Below are 19785 nucleotides of genomic sequence, written 5' to 3'. Positions count from 1 at the left end.
ATGGCTATTGCATTAGGATGCTTAAGATGCTTTCTTATGTGTAAACAAACATATTCATGTCATGATAACCAGTGCAAGATTTTTGACTGTTGTAGTGTCTGTGGGTTTCCTTGACTAGCTGCTTGCCATAATGTGCTTAGTGTAGAGGTGCCCACTAATAAGCAATAGTTTCTGGGGGGGGGGGGGGGGGGTTAATGTGCTGTTTTTGAGATATGCTATAACTCCTAAAGCAATACATTGCATATACAAAAATGTTGGGGGTGCACTGATGTCCTGATAGTAGGCAAAAAGCTGAGATCACTGGTAGAGGAGGTGATTTGCCACCTATCTGAGAGACCTGAGGGTGGTTGTTTCAGTACATCTGCCTTGTATGATTACAGCAGCCAAAAGTGTTTATGGTTAAATATAATTTTAGTAAACTTTTAGTTTTTCTTTATAGTGCTTATACTGTATATGGATGTTGGTAAGATTTCATGAAGATTAGGGCTTGTTCACACTGCAAGAGCTTTTCTAAGCACTTTGTGATTTTAAAAGCTCTTGCTAATGTTATCCCATGTGTGTTCACACTGGAGCAAAGTGATTTTATAAAAATTCCCCATAGCATTGCATTAGCTTAAAATCTGTAGCGCTTAAAGGATACCCGAACTGAAATGTGACATAATGAGATAGACATGTGTATGTACAGTGCCTAGCACACAAATAACTATGCTTTTGTTCCTTTTTTTCTTTCTCTGCCTGAAAGAGTTAAATATCAGGTATGTAAGTGGCTGACTCAGTCCTGATTTAGACAGGAAGTGACTAGTGTGACCCTCACTGATAAGAAATTCCCCTTTTTTAACCTCTTTCTTACTCTCAGAAGCCATTTTCTGCTAGGAAAGTGTTTTATAGTTGGAATTTCTTATCAGCAGAAAATGGCTTCTGAGAGCAAGAAAGAGGTAAAAAAAAGGGGGAATTATCAGTGAGGGTCACACTGTAGTCACTTCTACTCACTGTAGTACTTAAAGATGCATACCTTTCTGTAGCTTGTGCTCTCCTCTTTCATTTAAAGCCTGAAACGCAGTTCTACACCAAATAGTTTTTGTTCGATTTCAATTTAAATATCGCGGCTGCCATCTTGGCTATGTTATAACTTCCGGGTCACCCCTGTCTTCTCTGTTAGAGAAGTGCATCACTAAATGAAGCAGGAAGAGGAAGTGACAAGCATTGCCATTGCAAGAGGCTCTTCCAGAGGGGTCATAGCATGGCTTTGTTGGAAGTCGTCTGGCTTAAAGGCATGCCCATGAGAGGTGCTCAGAGTCCTTTTAATGAACTCAGTAAGCCTTGTTCTAAATGCTATAGTGAGCCTAACCCTCCTGGAAATAGATGTATGGTGAAGTATGAGGTTATATGACATTGAACTGTACGCTTTTGTCATCCATCCTTCTTTACATGTGCGTTGACATCTGATTGTTCTTATATTCAGTGTAAAGTCCCGTCTGAATCAGTCTCAGAGAGAAGAGCTGGGCCTGATTGAACAAGCATATGACAATCCCCACGAAGCTTTGTCCAGGATCAAGCGTCACTTGCTCACTCAGAGAGCTTTCAAGGAGGTAAATGGTGGTTTAGTTGTCCCATCTGTGGTTTTCTCTTTTGCCAAATCTTGTAGTTTTAAAACCTATTAACAATCGGTCACTTTTTTGTTTTTCAGGTGGGGATTGAGTTCATGGACCTTTACAGCCACTTGGTTCCGGTCTATGATGTAGAGCCTCTTGAAAAGATCACTGATGCTTACCTGGATCAATATCTGTGGTATGAAGCAGATAAGAGGCGTCTCTTTCCTCCCTGGATCAAGCCTGCAGATACAGAACCACCTCCTTTGCTTGTGTATAAGTGGTGCCAAGGTAGGATATACAGCTTACATTCTTTAACCAGCTGGGCGGTATGGACGAGCTCAGCTCGTCCATTACCGCCGGAGGCTGCCGCTCAGGGATTTCAATCAAATAAAAAGGAGCACACGCAGCCGGCACTTTGCCAGCCGAGTGTGCTACCTGATCGCCGCCGCAGCGCAGCGATCCGCCGCGTGCAGTGGCGAAAGAGGGCCGCCCAGCGCAGCCGGACCAAACAGTTCCGGCCAGCGCGAAGGGCTGTATCGGAGGCAGCTGACGTCCATAATGTCACTCCGCTTGTCGCCATGACGACGAGGAAAGCATAACAAGAAGGGCCGCTCATCGCGGCCTTTCTTGTTACCTCTGATCGCCGGAGGCGATCAGAAGTACGCATTAGGAGCGCCCTCTAATGGGCTTTCATGCAGCCAACTTTAAGTTGGCTGCATGCAATAGTTTTTGTTTTTTTTAATAAAAAAAAACGTCCAGTCGCCAGCCTGGCGATCTTCATAGAACACCAGGCTGGTTAATGCAGCCACTTTTTGTACATTGTTGACGTAGCAAAGTAATGGCAGTTCTGTGGCTTGATAGGCTTTAGAATCCCTTTGAGAATTTGTCAGTCTTAAATGTGTGAAATACTTAAATGACTTTTAGTGAAAGAATTTGTAATTCAGATTGTAAGGCAATTGCCATATTTTTGAGTTATTTTCAGACATTATTTTATTCGGGTGCTTGTGAAGACTAGCTACAATAATACACTTTATACACATATCCCCCTCTCACAGATTGTTTATAGGACCGCGCCAATCAGCAACTGTGATGATCAGTCTGCTTCTCCTTTCCTGTTATCAAGTTAGACTGACATCACTGTGCAAAATAGTTGGAGAGTCTGAAGCGAATATAAATTGTTCTTTTTTTACCTGCTAGTTAGCTTAAGGAGTATGAGGAGAGGTGAACTGACACATTTCATCGGCAAAACGGGGGTTTTATACTCCCCAAATCCCCGGGGCAAAATGTGGGGGGGGGGCTTCCTGTAAGAGGCAGAGCTTTGCACTGTAACTCTGCCGCTACTGGAGTCAGTCTCCGCTGATCACCGCCTCTCCTCGCCCCTCTCAATCTTCTTTTACAGAGAGGAGCTGGGAGAGGCGGAGATCCGCACAGAGATTGACTTCATTAGAGGCAGAGCTACAGCGCTAAGCTCGGCCTCCCTGGGCAGCAAAATCCACGACTTTGAAAGTCTTAGATGTTTGCCCCAGGATTTGGGGGGGTATAAAGCCCTTGTTTTGCCGCTGGAATGGGGCGTTTCACCTCTCCTCATACTCCTTACGCTAACTAGCAGCTAAAAAGAACAATTTATATTTGCTTCAGAGTCTCTTTAAGTGTGGTTAGCTTACGGTGCCAGTGCTGGGCCGAAATTACGCATGAGCGTAATTACGCATCGTAATTCAATGTAAATTTACGCGTAAGCGTTACGCGTAACTTACGGTCTTACGCGTAATTATTTACGCGTAAGATCGTAAGTGGTATCATAATTACACTGTCTACCGTAATTGCTAGGCATGCGTAATTTTACGAACACTTACGCGTAATTACTAACGTAAAATCTCCCATTTTCTAAGAGTAGCCAATCAGTCAACATCCTAAGCAACCAATAGTATCTTCTCCCGCCCTTCAGTATAAGCGTACGTTTTGACGCATACGAATGATATGTACGCAATAACTGTCCTATTTGACGGCTATTGCGTACATATCGTCCGCATGCGTCAAAAAATACGCATTAATGGGTATTACGGCACTACGCGTAACATCGTAGTGTAAGCGCCTTCATTACGGTATCCTTACGCGTAATTGCGTACGTTTACGCGTAATTACAGTGATGTACCGTAGATAATTTCCTTCGCCGTAACCGTAATTGCGTAATGCGTAATAGCGTAAAATTACGCGTAATGATCCGTAAGCGTAGATTTTTCCATTACGAGCAGCACTGTACGGTGCATCCCTTCCACTCTTAGACTTCTGCGAGGCAGAATCGGGTTATTCTCTTTGCTGCACTGTATAAACAATTGAATTCTTCATATGTGACTGGATTAGTATTTTTAAACTATTTTATTCTATTAGAACACAACCTTACAAAGCTTTAATCCATCTGCTTAAAAGTTTGTATGGTTAACTGCTAAAATGTTGACCCACCAGCTTGCTCTTTACATCTGTATGTGGCTCCTGCATATCATAAGCACAAAATGTTTTTTCATGTGAAGACTGGTGAGACTTAGGACCGTATGCAATTCCCTTTTTCACCTGAGTTTTCTCCTAGGAGATAATTTTTCATCTTCAATTTAAAATAACTTTCCAGCACTTTTCAACTTAAAAAGTACCAAAATGTAGGTGAGAAAGTACTATTAACATTATTTTGAGTATTTTCTTGCTTTCTGGTGGGTTAAAAGAAATGTTATTGGCAAGTTTAAAATTATCACCTAGGAGAAAACTCAGGTGAAAAAGTGAATTGCATACAGCCCTTAGAGTGATAATTGATGCCATGGTGCAGAACTGGAAACTTCATTTGGAGGCATCTTGCAATCGCAGTTCCCAAAAGATACAAGGAGCTAGTGGATGCATCTTCTTAGCTGGGCCAGTCTATGACCCAGAATGTCAGTTAGTGGTGGACTTGATCATTTAAACATTTGCATATTATTGCAGGTATCAACAACCTGCAGGATGTCTGGGATACCACTGAAGGTGAATGTAACGTGATGCTGGAATCTCGATTTGAGAAGATGTATGAAAAGATTGATTTGACTCTGCTGAATCGTCTCCTGCGTCTGATCGTCGATCACAACATTGCTGATTACATGACAGCCAAGAACAACGTTGTGATCAATTACAAAGTATGTATATTCATGTACGATGTTTCAATTGTATTGCTACATTGATAGAGTTGAATTTTAGCTCTTGCTGTAACGGAATGGGCATTGAATGTAGCTTGGATACAGAAACTCTCCCAGCGCTGCGCCATGCGCATAAGTGGTCAAGATTGGGGATTAGCGAGTGGGGAAAAAAATATATTTTGTTGCTAAAAATGGCACACATGCTGATGCAGTGGGTAGACTCAAATGTATTGGCATGGTTTTTTTGGGGGGGGAGAGGGGGTGGTTGATCTACAGGGAATCAATACCCCCAATTGACTTTGAGGGCCCTTTTCCACTAGCAGTCGCTAGCGTTCACGCTGAACACTAGCGATTGCTGAATCGCAATTACCGACGATTTCCCGACGTTTGCGGCCGTGATTTTGCTATGCTATGCATGCTATGCAAAATCGCGGCAAATATCGATCCGTCTCGCGTTCCTGTAAAAAACTAATCGCGGTAGTGGAAATTACCTACCGCGATTCCTATGTTAAAAAGCAAACCGTAGCGATTGTAAAATCGCTAGCGGTTTGCGATTTTCCGATTCAGCCAGCGCAAACGCGCTAGTGGAAAAGGGCCCTTAGTCTATTTGTTTTGAACGACTATATTGGACAGGACAGAAGAACCATAAGTTTGATTGGGGGCACAGCAGGAGCGACTGCCAATAATGCTGCAGTGCAACGCTGCAGTTTGATAGATTTTCAATAGGTTCCCTGCTGGATTTTATTGAAAATAGATGTGCAGTGTGGAAGTTGAGAAGAATCATTTTGCCACATCTGGTAGCAATCTAAATGGCCACCTTAATACTTAAGCTCTTGTCCAAGAAAACATTTTGTTAATGGAATAGGTCCCTCCCCTGACTACTTCATTGCCAGTATAGATTAGTGGTTTATGCTGGAAAATATATTTTGTAGGCTAGCTGCTCCCTGCAGCCCCTAAATGACAAACTTCCTTCCCCACTGGCAGCTCAGACCAGGTTATTTTGCTGCTGTACTGCAGCTTCTGCATTTGAAGATTTTGTATTTGATGTGTTTTAGTTTTACTTTAATACTTGTTCTAAAAATATTTGACTTTCTCTTTTAGGACATGAACCACACTAACTCGTATGGCATTATTCGTGGACTCCAGTTTGCCTCTTTCATTGTTCAATACTATGGGCTGGTGATGGACCTGTTAGTGTTGGGTTTACACAGAGCCAGTGAGATGGCTGGCCCACCTCAAATGCCAAATGATTTCTTGAGTTTCCAGGATGTGGCCACAGAAGCTGCTCACCCCATCCGCTTGTACTGCAGATACATTGATCGCATCCACATTTTCTTCAGGTGGGGGCAATAAACCGTTCACGAAAATATATTGTGAACATTTGGGCTTAAGTTTCTGTAACGACACTTTGTTTCATGTCTTGTAGGTTTTCAGCAGATGAAGCTAGAGATCTCATTCAGAGATACCTCACAGAACATCCAGATCCAAATAATGAGAACATAGTGGGCTACAATAATAAGAAGTGCTGGCCAAGGGATGCCAGGATGAGGCTCATGAAACATGATGTCAATCTGTGAGTTAAATCCTTTTTTTCTAGCTAACGCCAGAAAATTTATTTCAACAATGAGGAGTGTTGTTGATCCAGACACACGTTCTGCAGCACTACCTCTAGAGTTCTAGATGTTTTTTGATTGTTTTTAGAGAGACAGAGAAATTGCAGATTTATGGTTTTATGCAAAGCTGTGTAGAGTACATAGGATAATTCAGGTCTCTAACTGTCCCTCAGAAGAGTTTACAATGTAATTCTGGTTGACTCTAAGGCTATGTTTATTTGGGCTGGGGAGTACAGATTCATTTACCAGTATGCAGGTTTTGGGTTACTTATTTTTGGATGCGGGACATTGTGTAGGTCAGGTACGGACATATATAGATATTGGGGATGGTCAATGAGATGCAAATAATTCTGATTTGATGCAGGGTTATGCAAATCCTAAATATACATTTATGTAGCTTGAAGTCAAAGTTTCTCCTTTGCAGTGTGTGATCGGTCCATTTTCAAGCTGCATAACTTATATTTAGAATTTGCATAATTTTACATCAACTCAGAATTAGTTACATCTCATTGACTGTCCCTGGTAGATATGGTTAATGAAGGGGTAATATTTTCAAGTTGATGCAAATTTCTTTTTAGTTCTGTGCAGGGCTGTGGAGTCGGTACAAAAATCTTCCAACTCCCAACTCCTCAGTTTATGAAACCGATTCCGACTCTGGGTACCCAAAATGACTGACTCCTTAGGCTAATACTTACCAGTTCTGTTGATTTTGTACAAAATCATCCGATTCCAACTCCTCAGTTTATGAAATCACCGACTCCGGGTACCCAAAATGGCTCAGACTCCTCGACTGACTCCACAGCCCTGGTTCTATGCACGCTTAGGAGTGGGAGTCTACACTTGTTTTAGTGGTGAATAAAATTGTGGCATTTGCTATAGTGGGGAGCATAGTTGCATCAGTCGTTGCAGAGGTTATAAAAGAATGGTTGTTTTGGAACTCTTATTATACATTCACTGAAGCTTTGTTTGAAGAAACTTTTGTGTATTGGCTGTGCTGTTACCTCTTCTTAATGATGTTCCCTCTTCTTTCTACTTAGTGGTCGGGCTGTATTCTGGGATATCAAAAACCGTCTGCCTCGCTCTGTCACCACTGTGCAGTGGGAGAACAGCTTTGTGTCAGTCTACAGCAAAGACAATCCCAACTTGCTCTTCAACATGTGTGGGTTTGAGTGTCGTATTCTGCCCAAGTGCCGTACCAGTTATGAGGAATTTACTCATAAAGACGGTGTCTGGAACCTTCAGAATGAGGTTTGATATACTGTTCATAATGTGTCCTTTATTTGCACGCACAATTTTTTTTTTTTTAAGAATAGATATTGCAAAAAAAGTGGTGTGAAACTTATATGCAGGAAAATACAGTATACAGCACTGGCATTCTGAAAAGCTTTATAGAGTACATAAGACAAATCACTAACTGTCCCTCAGAGTTCACAATGTAATTCTTACCATGGTTGACTATAAGGCTATGTTTATTAGGTGTTGGTAGTGCCACACTGTGTAGATATTAGGGTTGGTCAATGCGATGCAGATAATTCTGATTTGATGTAGGATTATGCAATTTGTAAATGTCTGCAGCTTGAATTCAAAATGTCTCCTCAGCAGTGTGTGATTTTTTCCATTTTCCAGCTTAATAACTTTGCATTTAGAATTTGCATAATCCTACGTCCATTCAGAATTATTTACATCTCCTTGACCATCCCAAGTAGATGTGATCAATGAAGGGGTAATCATTTCAACTTGATGCAAATTTATTAATTGCACGCATCTATATGCAGCTTTAAATTGGACCAAGTCAAATGTTTTTGAAACTGCATACAATTGTATACGGTTAACACTTTGCATATACTAAAGATTACCATCTCATTTTCGGTGGGGAATACCAATTTACCAGTATGTATGTTTTTAGTTATGTTTGGATGCAGGAGAGAACAAGTGCATAGAGGAAACTCATGCAAACACTGAGAGAATAAACACACTCTATGCCGATAGTGTCATGGTCAGGCATCAGACCTGGAGTCCTAGTGCTACATGGCGAGGTTACTAACCACTTAGCCTCTATGTCATCCACAACATTATATCTTCATAAACTTATCTTCTATGGAACATAAAACAGATTTTGTTTTTGTTCTTGTTTTTCTAGGTGACCAAAGAGCGTACGGCACAGTGTTTCCTGAGAGTGGATGATGAATCCATGCAGAGATTCCACAACAGAGTTCGCCAGATTCTGATGGCTTCAGGGTCCACTACCTTTACCAAGGTGGGTTGTAATGATTACAGGGTCGTTATTGAAAGTAGACACAAGTGGACATCTGAATCCATCCACTAACTGCCCCATCACTCTTACTGCTGTTATCAAGTTCTGCTTGTCTCTTATTTTTTTTCTTTGGGGGGGTGGGTGGGTCTCATTGTATGGGTCTTGTCTTTTTGGAAACTCGGTAGTCGTTTTATAAAAAGCAAACACTGAAGTGCATTATGTCTGTGCAGATTGTGAACAAGTGGAATACTGCATTGATTGGCCTGATGACCTACTTCCGTGAAGCTGTGGTTAACACACAGGAGTTGCTTGATCTGTTGGTGAAATGTGAAAACAAGATCCAAACCAGAATTAAGATCGGTCTGAACTCCAAAATGCCCAGTCGATTTCCTCCTGTGGTCTTCTACACACCCAAAGAGCTCGGAGGATTAGGAATGTTGTCTATGGGACATGTGCTCATCCCACAGTCTGACCTCAGGTAATGTATGGAGAACCTACCCTTAGACTCAAAGTGGATGGGGTGTGTGAGCACCCTGGAGCAAAAGATACAAGAGAGAAAACGGGAGCCCAATGGTGCAGTATGTCAAAGTAACACAATTTTTGGAAAGAAGTAAAAGGTCTACTCACAAAGGTGGGTTGCTAGGGGCAACCAACCACCGGCAGCAGGTGGAGACAATGAACCCGACTCTACTCGGGAGTGGTCAGTCAGGACCTCGGCTGGTCGCTCTACTTGATAAAAAGAAGCACTAGGCTCATGTAAAAACACTGTGGCTAATGCTTATACCTTTTCAACGGGGGATGTTGAGGGGTGGATTGAGCACATAGGGGATAAAGAGGTGCCCTGGATGTATAAAATATGTTTAAAAAAAAAAAAAAAAAAACAATTAAAAGAAAACAAGTGAGGTGGTTTACCTCAGAGACAAAATTCTTAGACAAAGAATTTTTAATAACAAAGCACAGGCAACGCGTGTCACGGGTCGGAGCCTGCTTCCTCAGGCCAATAAAAGTGCCTATATAGTGCCTATAAACACAACAATCAAGACTCCTAAATAGTTACTCTAAACGCAGCAGATATAATGCACATCAGTTAATCTGACAATAAATAAACAGTAATTAATTACGTATTAAAAAGTAATCTTTAGTGAAAAATACACAACATTTCCTAATAGCCATATATCCATATGGACATATGTGTACACAACAGCCCAAAGGGGCAGAAATCATAGGCGTAAAGCCGTATATAAAAAAAAATATGCTGATAGATATTCAAAAGGGCACATGTATACACATGTGTTTATCTGAGTTCGAAGCATATGGTGCTCTTTGTTATATGATGATTCTAATTATATTGGACCTTATGGGGTGTATAGCAATGATATACCAAATGGATGTGCAAATAAAAAAAAACAGTAACCACAGTTAAGAGACACTGAAGCGGAAAAAAAATATGATATAATGATTTGGTTGTGTACTATGAATACTTACTAGAAGATTAGCAGCAAAGAAAATATTCTCATATTTTTATTTTCAGGTATATCGTGTTTTCCCTAACATTGCATCATTCTATAATATGTGCAGATTGCACAACACTCAGCGTTCAAAATGATTCTTTCAGAGCAGTCTGTGAACTAATGACCTCTCCTCTGGCAGAGAAAAAGAAAATTGTTCACTAACAGTTGAGATAATAAAAGTCAGAAGGCAGCCCTCTCCACGGCTTTGAAAGTCGTAGAGCTTGATGGCTTTTTTGCATAGAGATAACAACTGGAGTTTCTTAACTCTTCCTGTACTGGAAACAGACTGATGTATCTGATCTTAATGTTTTATTTCTTAGCTGTACTACACATACAAATCATAATATCATATTTTTTTTTTCGCTTCAGTGTCTCTAACATAAACTTGGCCAGTGTATAATAGAAAAGGACAGTAGGCTGGAGTTGCTGAGACAATCCTGCAGCAATGCACCAGCCAAATAAAAATAGCTGTCATTTGGTCTAGCACATGCCCAGGTATGTTGATTTTATTATACTAATGACCAGTGCTAACAGGACAGGCCACGGTGGGCAAGGTGTAACAAAAAGTGTAAACCTGCCAACAGTCTCTAGACTGCTAACTTAGGGAGCCTCTGGATCAGGGTCTGCTCCCACTGCTGCATATAAACATAGTGAGGTTTTAATCTCATTAGACAGGATGAATGGTAGGGAAGGAAAGCACAACTTTCTGTGACATCAGCGCACTTGGCTTTGGTCAAAGGAAGTGCCTGATGCACCATTTTGGATTTGGGCGCTATGTAGTAGAACTCTATGCGAGTGCCAGTACATAGGAATTTTATGGCCACTTGTCACTAGGGGGCAGTGTGAGACAATAACAGAGGACTTCTGCTTTCAGTTTCTATATTTTCTGCTAGTGGAGAGAGATCAAAGCTTTCCAAGAATTTACAGCACAACTAGTTCTACCAACTGAGGTCAAAAGTAGTGCACTTATATCAAACGAGATAACGCTATTGAAAGTGTTAATGGGTTAATACTTATGTCACAGGCATCAGTCTCTCATTAGTCAGCACTTTTAGTGGTAGCCTCGGTTATTCTTTCATGAATTAGCTTTCTAAGGCTTTGTGGTTTTGGTTACTATACATTTCCTGTATGTCTTGTAAATGCTTAGCATATAAAGAATAAGGCTAAAGGGTACTGCGTGTACATTAAATTTGATACTCCTTATAAACAGGTGGTCAAAGCAGACCGATGTTGGCATCACCCACTTCCGCTCTGGTATGAGTCATGAGGAAGATCAGCTGATCCCGAATTTGTACCGCTACATCCAGCCTTGGGAGAGTGAGTTCATCGACTCTCAGCGAGTCTGGGCTGAATATGCCCTCAAGAGACAAGAAGCCATTGCTCAAAATAGGTATACTTTATACATCTGTTCTTTTATTAATTAGAACAAGAAAAAAAAAGTTCTGAGAGTTACAGCTTTAACTTTGTTTGTTTCAGGCGTCTGACTCTTGAAGATTTGGAAGATTCGTGGGATAGAGGTATTCCACGAATCAACACTCTCTTCCAGAAGGATAGGCACACACTGGCCTATGACAAGGGCTGGAGAGTCCGTACAGACTTTAAACAGTACCAGGTAATATTGCTATTTTTCCTTGTTTGTTCTCTAGAGTTTTATTGGGACCCTTACAATGTTGCACACCAAAATTAGTATTTTACCTGTGAGTTACCCTTGCAAACAATATCATAACTGAGACTGGATTCCCTTAGGTTTTTGTTTTTAGTGTATTTACCAGATTGTCTTGAAACTTTCCAGGTACTGAAACAGAACCCATTCTGGTGGACTCATCAGCGCCATGATGGAAAGCTCTGGAATCTGAACAACTATCGTACCGATATGATCCAGGCACTGGGAGGCGTGGAGGGCATCCTGGAGCACACACTTTTCAAGGGCACCTACTTCCCCACATGGGAGGGTCTCTTCTGGTAAGAACAATAAAAAAAAGTCTAGCAGACACACATGGGGTCCTAATGGACACCTCAGTAACACTGACCAGTAACACTGAAATAAGCTAAAACTGGCATTCTTTTAGTCAGTAATATCTTGCAGCATTGGTACATTTAGATGTGTTTGGCTCATGTATATGAAAACATGTCTGGTTTGAGTTGGGGACATTATTCGTCTCTTTGAATTGGAGTTGAGATATTTATAAAAACCCTAAACTGCTTATACTGTAACAAATGGTGTTGAAAATAAATTTGCTCATTCCCTTTTTACTCTAAGCAAAGCTGAGCATTATGGATAGCAAACACCTTTCTTGCAGCTGAATGTATTCATTGTTGATAAATGTTCATTTATTCTTGCTTCAATCTTTCACATGGTCTGGCCAATTACTTATCCGGACACAGTGGTGGTTCAGCAAGGATATTCTGCAATCCAATCTTACCATTTGTATGAAATATAAGGGAACTGCCTAAATTATCCCCTTCTACTACATAGATTTGGTGAAATAGGATAAAAAAGATTGGATCATTAGTAGACCCCTTTAGCCTGGTACACACCATTATAATCGTCCAATCACTGGCCAACTTCACCACCTTCATGTAGTATGAGGGTAACCTACGGTACATAATCTGTTCATAGCATTCAAAATCTGTTGACCCTTTTACCACATGGAGGTGGTAAAATTGGCCAGCGATTGGCTAATCATAATTGAAAAGTGAGTACCTGGCTTTAGTGGTGCAAAAGAATTAGCATACTTTGGTTTTCTTGTATATGGTTAATTGAAAGTGCTGCCATTTATTGTAAACCACACTAGCTGCAGTGGTCAGAGGGAAACATGCCAATAACCTTGTTGAGTGTCCCTGTCCCATTATGTGTTAAACAGTGTGTACCCTTCTAATCGGGTTATAAGAGTACATTAGTAGATCATGTTTAATTCTGTCATTAGCCATGTAAGTCACCCAATTTGCATATTTGCTGCCTATTTATATATGATTAAAATAGTTTGCTCAACAATTTCCTGCTTCTACCTGCATTATCATTTTTTTTTATAAATATAGGCCTCCAGATTTAATGTTTACTATACAGGGCATAGGAATAGTTTAAATACTGTAGCAAATAAATGCGTTAGAAGTTTTACACATTTTACACTCTGATAAGCAGAATCTACTTTGAATTGTTATCAATTTGTAGTCTAATTCTGCAACTTCATCTTTTCTGAAAATATTAATTATCCATTCCCTTATCTAAATGCATTTTTCATCTGTCGTGTAGTGTTCCGCGCTACGAGTGCATAGCTACTTGTAATTTAAATTTAAATTAGATAGTGCTGCCTGCAGCAGAGGGTGTTAACTTACCCATGCAGCCTATAGCTGATGTGTTCCACCTTTGGTCCATGTAACTCCGCTGCTTCCTCCTTCCGGGTTTGAAGAAGGCAGTAGTACAGTTACTTGGAACGCGGGTGGAATGCATGTGCTATAGGCTAAATGGGTAAGTTAACACCCCCCCAACCCGCTATTTAATTTAACCTCCCTGGCATTCAATTTCCCCTGTATTTCTGTGCAAAAACTGATCCAATTAATTTTCATTACCTTTTTTTTCCTATAACTTGCCAAAATGTGTCAAGCAGGGGTCTTCTATACAGTGCAGGAGAGTAATGACGTGTATGCACATTAATAACTGTTCACAGCATGTTTTGTATTGACGTGTATAACTGTCAGTATAGCTAGGGACGTTAAATTACGAATAGCTACATACGGCCAGCACTCAAAGTATAAGCTGGCTATCTTCTGACAGCCAGTCAGCAGTGAAAAGCTTATTACTTCAAACACAGAAACACAGAACATTTATATTGCGCTTTTCTCCTGGCGGACTCAAAGCGCTAGAGCTGCAGTCACTAGGACGCGCTCTATAGGCAGTAGCAGTGTTAAGGAGACTTGCCCAAGGTCTCCTACTGAATAGGTGCTGGCTTACTGAACAAGCAGAGCCAAGATTCGAACCCAGGTCTCCTGTGTCAGAGGCAGAGCCCTTAACCATTACACTATCCAGCCACCCTGTACTTCACTTACAAATAAAGAATATATTTCTTTTGACTGTTTGCTAATTGCACGTTATCATTGCAGGGAAAAAGCCAGTGGCTTTGAGGAGTCCATGAAGTGGAAAAAGCTGACCAATGCTCAGAGGTCTGGTTTAAATCAGATCCCCAACAGAAGATTCACACTCTGGTGGTCTCCTACAATCAACAGAGCTAACGTATGTTTGTCTGTGCAACTAAGGATTTGTATCTTTTGTTTTTCCTTTTTCTCTAGTTCCTTTCCCTTTCTAACCACAGGCAGTTTGTATCTTGTAGGTGTACGTTGGATTCCAAGTGCAGTTAGATCTGACTGGCATTTTCATGCATGGCAAGATCCCCACACTCAAGATCTCCTTGATTCAGATCTTCAGGGCCCACTTGTGGCAGAAGATTCATGAGAGCATTGTCATGGATCTGTGTCAGGTGAGTCTCAGACTTCTGACTTTTTGTGTTACATTCCTTATTGCAATACGCTGGATTTTCCTGTTTAATGTCCAGCCTTTTATTGGCAGGTCTCAAGTCAAATTAGTTATGCTGGTTCCTTCTGTGATCAATAAATAAAAAGTGTCCTCCCTTCATTTCTGTATTATTAAGGTGTTTGACCAGGAGCTTGATGCTCTGGAAATTGAGACTGTCCAGAAGGAAACCATCCACCCCAGAAAGTCTTACAAGATGAACTCATCCTGTGCTGATATCTTGCTGTTTGCTTCCTATAAGTGGAATGTGTCCCGTCCTTCTCTGCTCGCAGACTCCAAGTATGTATTCGTTTGTTTGCTTACTTCACTGTCATACAATCTGCCAAACAAATACCCACACCCACCATAAAATACACAGCTTGCACCTTATAGGGCTATATGCACTCCTTATTCTCCTGATTCACATCCGGCCATTCACAAAGCCTTTTTGCTCTAATATGTAAATCCTACTATGTAAAAAAAAAAAGTTTAGGACTCATGTGACCTTTGACCACATCTGAACTTGGTGTACCTGAGTTGAGAGGAATATGGAGGCTGCCATATTTTCTTTTACACAATACCAGATGGCTGGCAGTCCTGTTTATCTTCTAGCATCAGTAGTGTGTGAATCGCAACCCTGAAGCAAGCATGTGGCTAATCCAGTCAGACTTCAGTCCGAGCACCTGATCTGCATGCTTATTCAGGGTCTATGGCTAAAAGTATTAGACACCCGATCAGGGGGACAGCCATGCAACTTGCATTGTTTAAGAGAAAATAAGTATGGCAGACTCCATATCAAGCTCACCTTTAAGCTTGGCAATTGGTCTTGCAGTCAAACATGGAGGCTGGCTGCAGACAACCAAGAAAGTTTGGCTTTATGGTCCATAAGATGCAAATTGATGTGGAATTATGCATATTCCTGCAGCTTAAAAATGTACCAATTTAAATGAAGTCCTAAGGGGATTCAATTAGTATAGGTTCCAATTTTATAAATTTTAGTTATGCATTATCTCAGAAATCTTTTTTTCTTTTTTTGCACCGAATTTGACATCCGTTTAATTTCAAGATCGTGTTGAGTTTGAACACCTTTTTTTTTTTTTTACTTTACTTTAGTATGGGCCATTTCCTTGATTGTGTTTTTAAAGAATCTTGGAAGTCATTTGGTTTATTTTAAACTTGCGATGTGCATTCTCTTTATCTAGAGATGTTATGGACAGCACCACCACACAGAAGTACTGGATTGACATTCAGCTGAGATGGGGAGATTATGACTCTCATGACATTGAGCGATATGCCCGGGCAAAGTTTCTGGATTACACTACCGACAACATGAGTATTTACCCATCTCCAACTGGTGTGCTGATTGCCATAGACTTGGCGTATAATCTACACAGGTAAGGAGACCTTGTCAGGATTTTCATGTGCCATGCAAATTACCGACTGGAACTAGTAAATGGATTCCGTTTTGCGTCTATTTTCAGTGCCTACGGAAACTGGTTCCCTGGAGGAAAACCTCTGATTCAGCAAGCCATGGCCAAGATAATGAAGGCAAACCCTGCCCTTTATGTATTGCGTGAGCGCATCCGCAAGGGATTACAGCTGTATTCTTCAGAGCCTACTGAGCCTTACCTGAGCTCACAGAACTATGGCGAGCTCTTCTCCAATCAGATCATCTGGTTTGTGGATGACACCAATGTGTACAGAGTAACCATTCACAAGGTACAGCCCATGTGTGCACAAATGTTCTGACACTAGTCATGAAGTTTGTGTTTCAAAACGTTTTATTGAAGTTTTTGAACAGTACAGACACTAACCTCTTATAATACAAAATATAACATAGGACATTGACACTGGTAAAGTGTACATGAAAACATGTAAGAGATCCTCAAGACTTGAGGAGCTCTGGTAAACAAGCCTTTTTTTTAGTCATTGGCCTTATGACCCAGATGACTGTGCTGTCTGGATCATTGAGCAGAATGTGGACAAATATTGGGCCAATCTTGATGGTAGCTAGTTTAAGAAAAATTACATTTAATGGCCATCTAACCAACGATGTACAGACCTTAGCCCTCCATGGGGTTACTTAAAAAGCCTCAACATTGTAATTATAACTATTAGATTACATGATGCGTCATATATAACATAACAAACTATACATAATGCTGTAGAAAAACGTCAGATGGAATGAAGAACATACAGACAATGTAACTTTGTAAAATAATTTCATCTATAAACCAAACTTGCTCTATTTGGGACAGGATCTCCCACTGCTTTTGTCACCTCTGTTCTGAACGCAGTATAAAAAAAGGAACGCTGACAACGGGAGCCCGATCTGTTGTAGTATATTAGTATAGAGTTGCGGAAAATATGAACAAACCATAAAGTTCAAATCCCCCAACATAACCGCTACTTCCTGGAAGCATCTGATATAAAACTTTTAAAAACTGTTTAAAAGGCAAGTGTTGTCTTACCTTCTTATCACTCACCTGATAAGTTTTCGGCCTTTTTATCGAAATATTGCACACACAAAAAAATAGACTTTAAGATCACATCTTTGATCCTTGGGCGTCCTTAACCCTGTCACCAGTTAAGCAGTTTTTTCCTTTCTACTAATTTTTGCTAGGTACTACCCTGCGTACTAGCATCACACTGCAGATTTGGAGATGCTCTAATTCTATTGTATAGCCACCCCAATTTTGCTCTTGTCAAAGTAGCTCAGAACCTTACTCTTGACCTTTCTAGCACATAACTTTCTTGATCTGACTGTTCACTTGCTGTCTTGTGTACACTACTCATGATAAATGCCTCTTCTGTGGTTTAATATAGAGGTTGACTGGTGCCATATACTGTCTAGTTCATATGTATCAAACTCCAGCCCATGGGCTAAATCTGGCCCTCAGAGCCATTAAATTTGGCCCCTGAGTGGTTTCCCCACATTGCATTATGTTTGGCCCACTCTAGACCACTAGGGAAGCTATATTGGAGGTGAAGTCCTAGAACAGCTGAGAAGCCATATGGGGTAAGTAGGGATAAAGCACTACACACTAGGGAACTGTATAGGGAAGGGTGGGGGCCTCTAGACACCAGGACATTGTACAAGGGAGGGGAACTGTATAGTGGTTGGAGGGAGGCCATTAGACACCTGGGAAATTTATAAGGGCGGAAGGTGGCCAGTAGACATTGAGGTTGGCCTGCGACTTGGTCCCAGTGTACAATTTCGGCCCATTTTGTATTTGAGTTCAGCATTCCTGGTCTAGTTCATATAACTAAAATTTTTGGACATTTTCCTTCATTAGATCAGATTCTTGATTCTACTGTTATACAGAACTAGTTTTCTTATTTATACTTATCGGACTTTTAAACCTTAATGGTTTAGTCATCTGTCTGACTTGTTTTTTTTCCATATTTTCATTGCAGACCTTTGAAGGTAACTTAACAACTAAGCCCATAAATGGAGCCATTTTCATCTTTAACCCCAGAACGGGGCAGCTTTTCCTGAAGATTATCCATACATCTGTGTGGGCAGGGCAGAAGCGATTGGGTCAGGTACGTTTTGAAATGCAGTACAACCAGCCACTTCCGTCTGTCTATAATTAGCTACCACCTGGTTTCTTGTGCTTTGTGTATTATATTTAAAAATCACACTGCTGTGCAGTTTATTTGCTTCATACTCTTTTTATCCATATCGACATAGTGACATAGTGACATGGTTTCTTGAGCAAATGTATGTTTTGTTTTATTAAAAACAATTTATAAATGTACTGATGCTTCTTGTCTAACTTAACCATTTAAATTTGATCCTACTTTTGTAGCTGGCCAAGTGGAAAACTGCAGAAGAAGTTGCGGCTTTGATCCGTTCTCTGCCAGTTGAAGAGCAGCCGAAGCAGATCATTGTTACCAGGAAGGGCATGTTGGATCCTCTTGAGGTAAGACTGAATTTTACTTTCTCTATAGAACTATGTGAAGTTCAGTTTGTCTTAGTTTGTACTTCTTTTTCTGCATATCCTATATTCATGTTTTGATATTTCAGGTGCACTTGCTGGACTTCCCGAATATTGTAATCAAAGGCTCTGAGCTGCAGCTGCCTTTCCAGGCCTGTCTGAAGGTGGAGAAATTTGGTGATTTGATCCTGAAGGCCACAGAGCCACAGATGGTGCTTTTCAATCTCTATGATGACTGGTTGAAGACCATTTCTTCTTACACTGTACGTGTGGGGTACTACTGTGGTAGACGTGCATTAAAGTCCTTTAATTCTGCATTAGGATGAGTTAGTTTTTAACATGGAGTACCAGGCCCTCTTTCAATATGAAGAGACCTCTTTTGAAAGGAAGTTTGTTCTTTTTTTTCTTTTATGGGGGGGGGGGGGGGGGTTAGTAATATTTAATAGATATAAGATGCATTAAAATAGTGTCAAGTCTATGGATAGATCAACTATTACAAGCTTGACTGCATTGGTAAAAAGGTCTGTGAAATCTCTTGCAGGCATTTTCTCGACTGATCTTGATTCTGAGAGCTCTGCATGTCAATAATGATCGGGCAAAGGTGATCCTTAAACCAGACAAGACCACAATCACAGAGCCTCACCACATCTGGCCCACACTAACTGATGAGGAATGGATCAAAGTTGAAGTTCAGTTAAAGGATCTGATTTTAGCGGACTACGGAAAGAAGAACAAGTAAGGATCTAACTTTTTTTTTTTCTACTGCCACCATTCTGTTCCACTTCTTGTTGACTGGGAATCGCATGGATATATGCTAACATCTTAAAATGTATAGCAGTTCTGAATGCCCTAGTTTGGGCTCATTTTTTTTTTACTTTGTATTGTGTAACATGTATCAAAACTTGCAGTGCACTAAGTTATGAGCTGTGCACATTAATTTCTTTTGTACTGTTCCTTCTTTTTACAATCTGGCTAGCTGGGTTTGCAAAACTGATGTCCTTTGTGATTGGTAGCTTGGGTAGACTGAATTGTAGACTTTAACCTGTCCAAACTCCTCCCCATCCACATAAGGGTGGGGCTGGGAGAGGAGACCAGCCAGTTTTTCACTGTAAACACACAGAACTCCCACCTCCTCTGTGCTGTTGATAGATTAACCCTGCATAGCCAACACTATAGCTCTGGAGAATGTAATCATCAAGTCCTGTCTCTTTC

The 19785-nt window shown here is 40.7% G+C and overlaps 1 protein-coding gene across 1 annotated transcript in view; it reads left to right on the top strand.

Annotated features, from left to right (window-relative positions):
* PRPF8 (pre-mRNA processing factor 8) overlaps positions 1-19785 on the top strand; it is a 63185-nt gene that overhangs the window by 29254 nt on the left and 14146 nt on the right. The window contains exons 18-37 of the mRNA XM_068270296.1: positions 1463-1589; positions 1688-1880; positions 4560-4747; positions 5849-6087; positions 6174-6320; positions 7398-7608; positions 8501-8617; positions 8845-9092; positions 11336-11515; positions 11602-11737; positions 11918-12087; positions 14227-14356; positions 14454-14600; positions 14772-14932; positions 15835-16026; positions 16114-16351; positions 18050-18178; positions 18445-18558; positions 18663-18836; positions 19115-19308. Coding sequence (XP_068126397.1) covers positions 1463-1589; positions 1688-1880; positions 4560-4747; positions 5849-6087; positions 6174-6320; positions 7398-7608; positions 8501-8617; positions 8845-9092; positions 11336-11515; positions 11602-11737; positions 11918-12087; positions 14227-14356; positions 14454-14600; positions 14772-14932; positions 15835-16026; positions 16114-16351; positions 18050-18178; positions 18445-18558; positions 18663-18836; positions 19115-19308 — 3435 coding nt within the window. The remainder of the gene's footprint in view (positions 1-1462; positions 1590-1687; positions 1881-4559; positions 4748-5848; positions 6088-6173; positions 6321-7397; positions 7609-8500; positions 8618-8844; positions 9093-11335; positions 11516-11601; positions 11738-11917; positions 12088-14226; positions 14357-14453; positions 14601-14771; positions 14933-15834; positions 16027-16113; positions 16352-18049; positions 18179-18444; positions 18559-18662; positions 18837-19114; positions 19309-19785) is intronic.

Source organism: Hyperolius riggenbachi, chromosome 2 (assembly GCF_040937935.1).
Source record: "Hyperolius riggenbachi isolate aHypRig1 chromosome 2, aHypRig1.pri, whole genome shotgun sequence".
Taxonomy (NCBI): domain Eukaryota; kingdom Metazoa; phylum Chordata; class Amphibia; order Anura; family Hyperoliidae; genus Hyperolius; species Hyperolius riggenbachi.
Note: the sequence above shows the minus strand (reverse complement) of the source record. Positions and strands in the feature narration are given on the sequence as shown.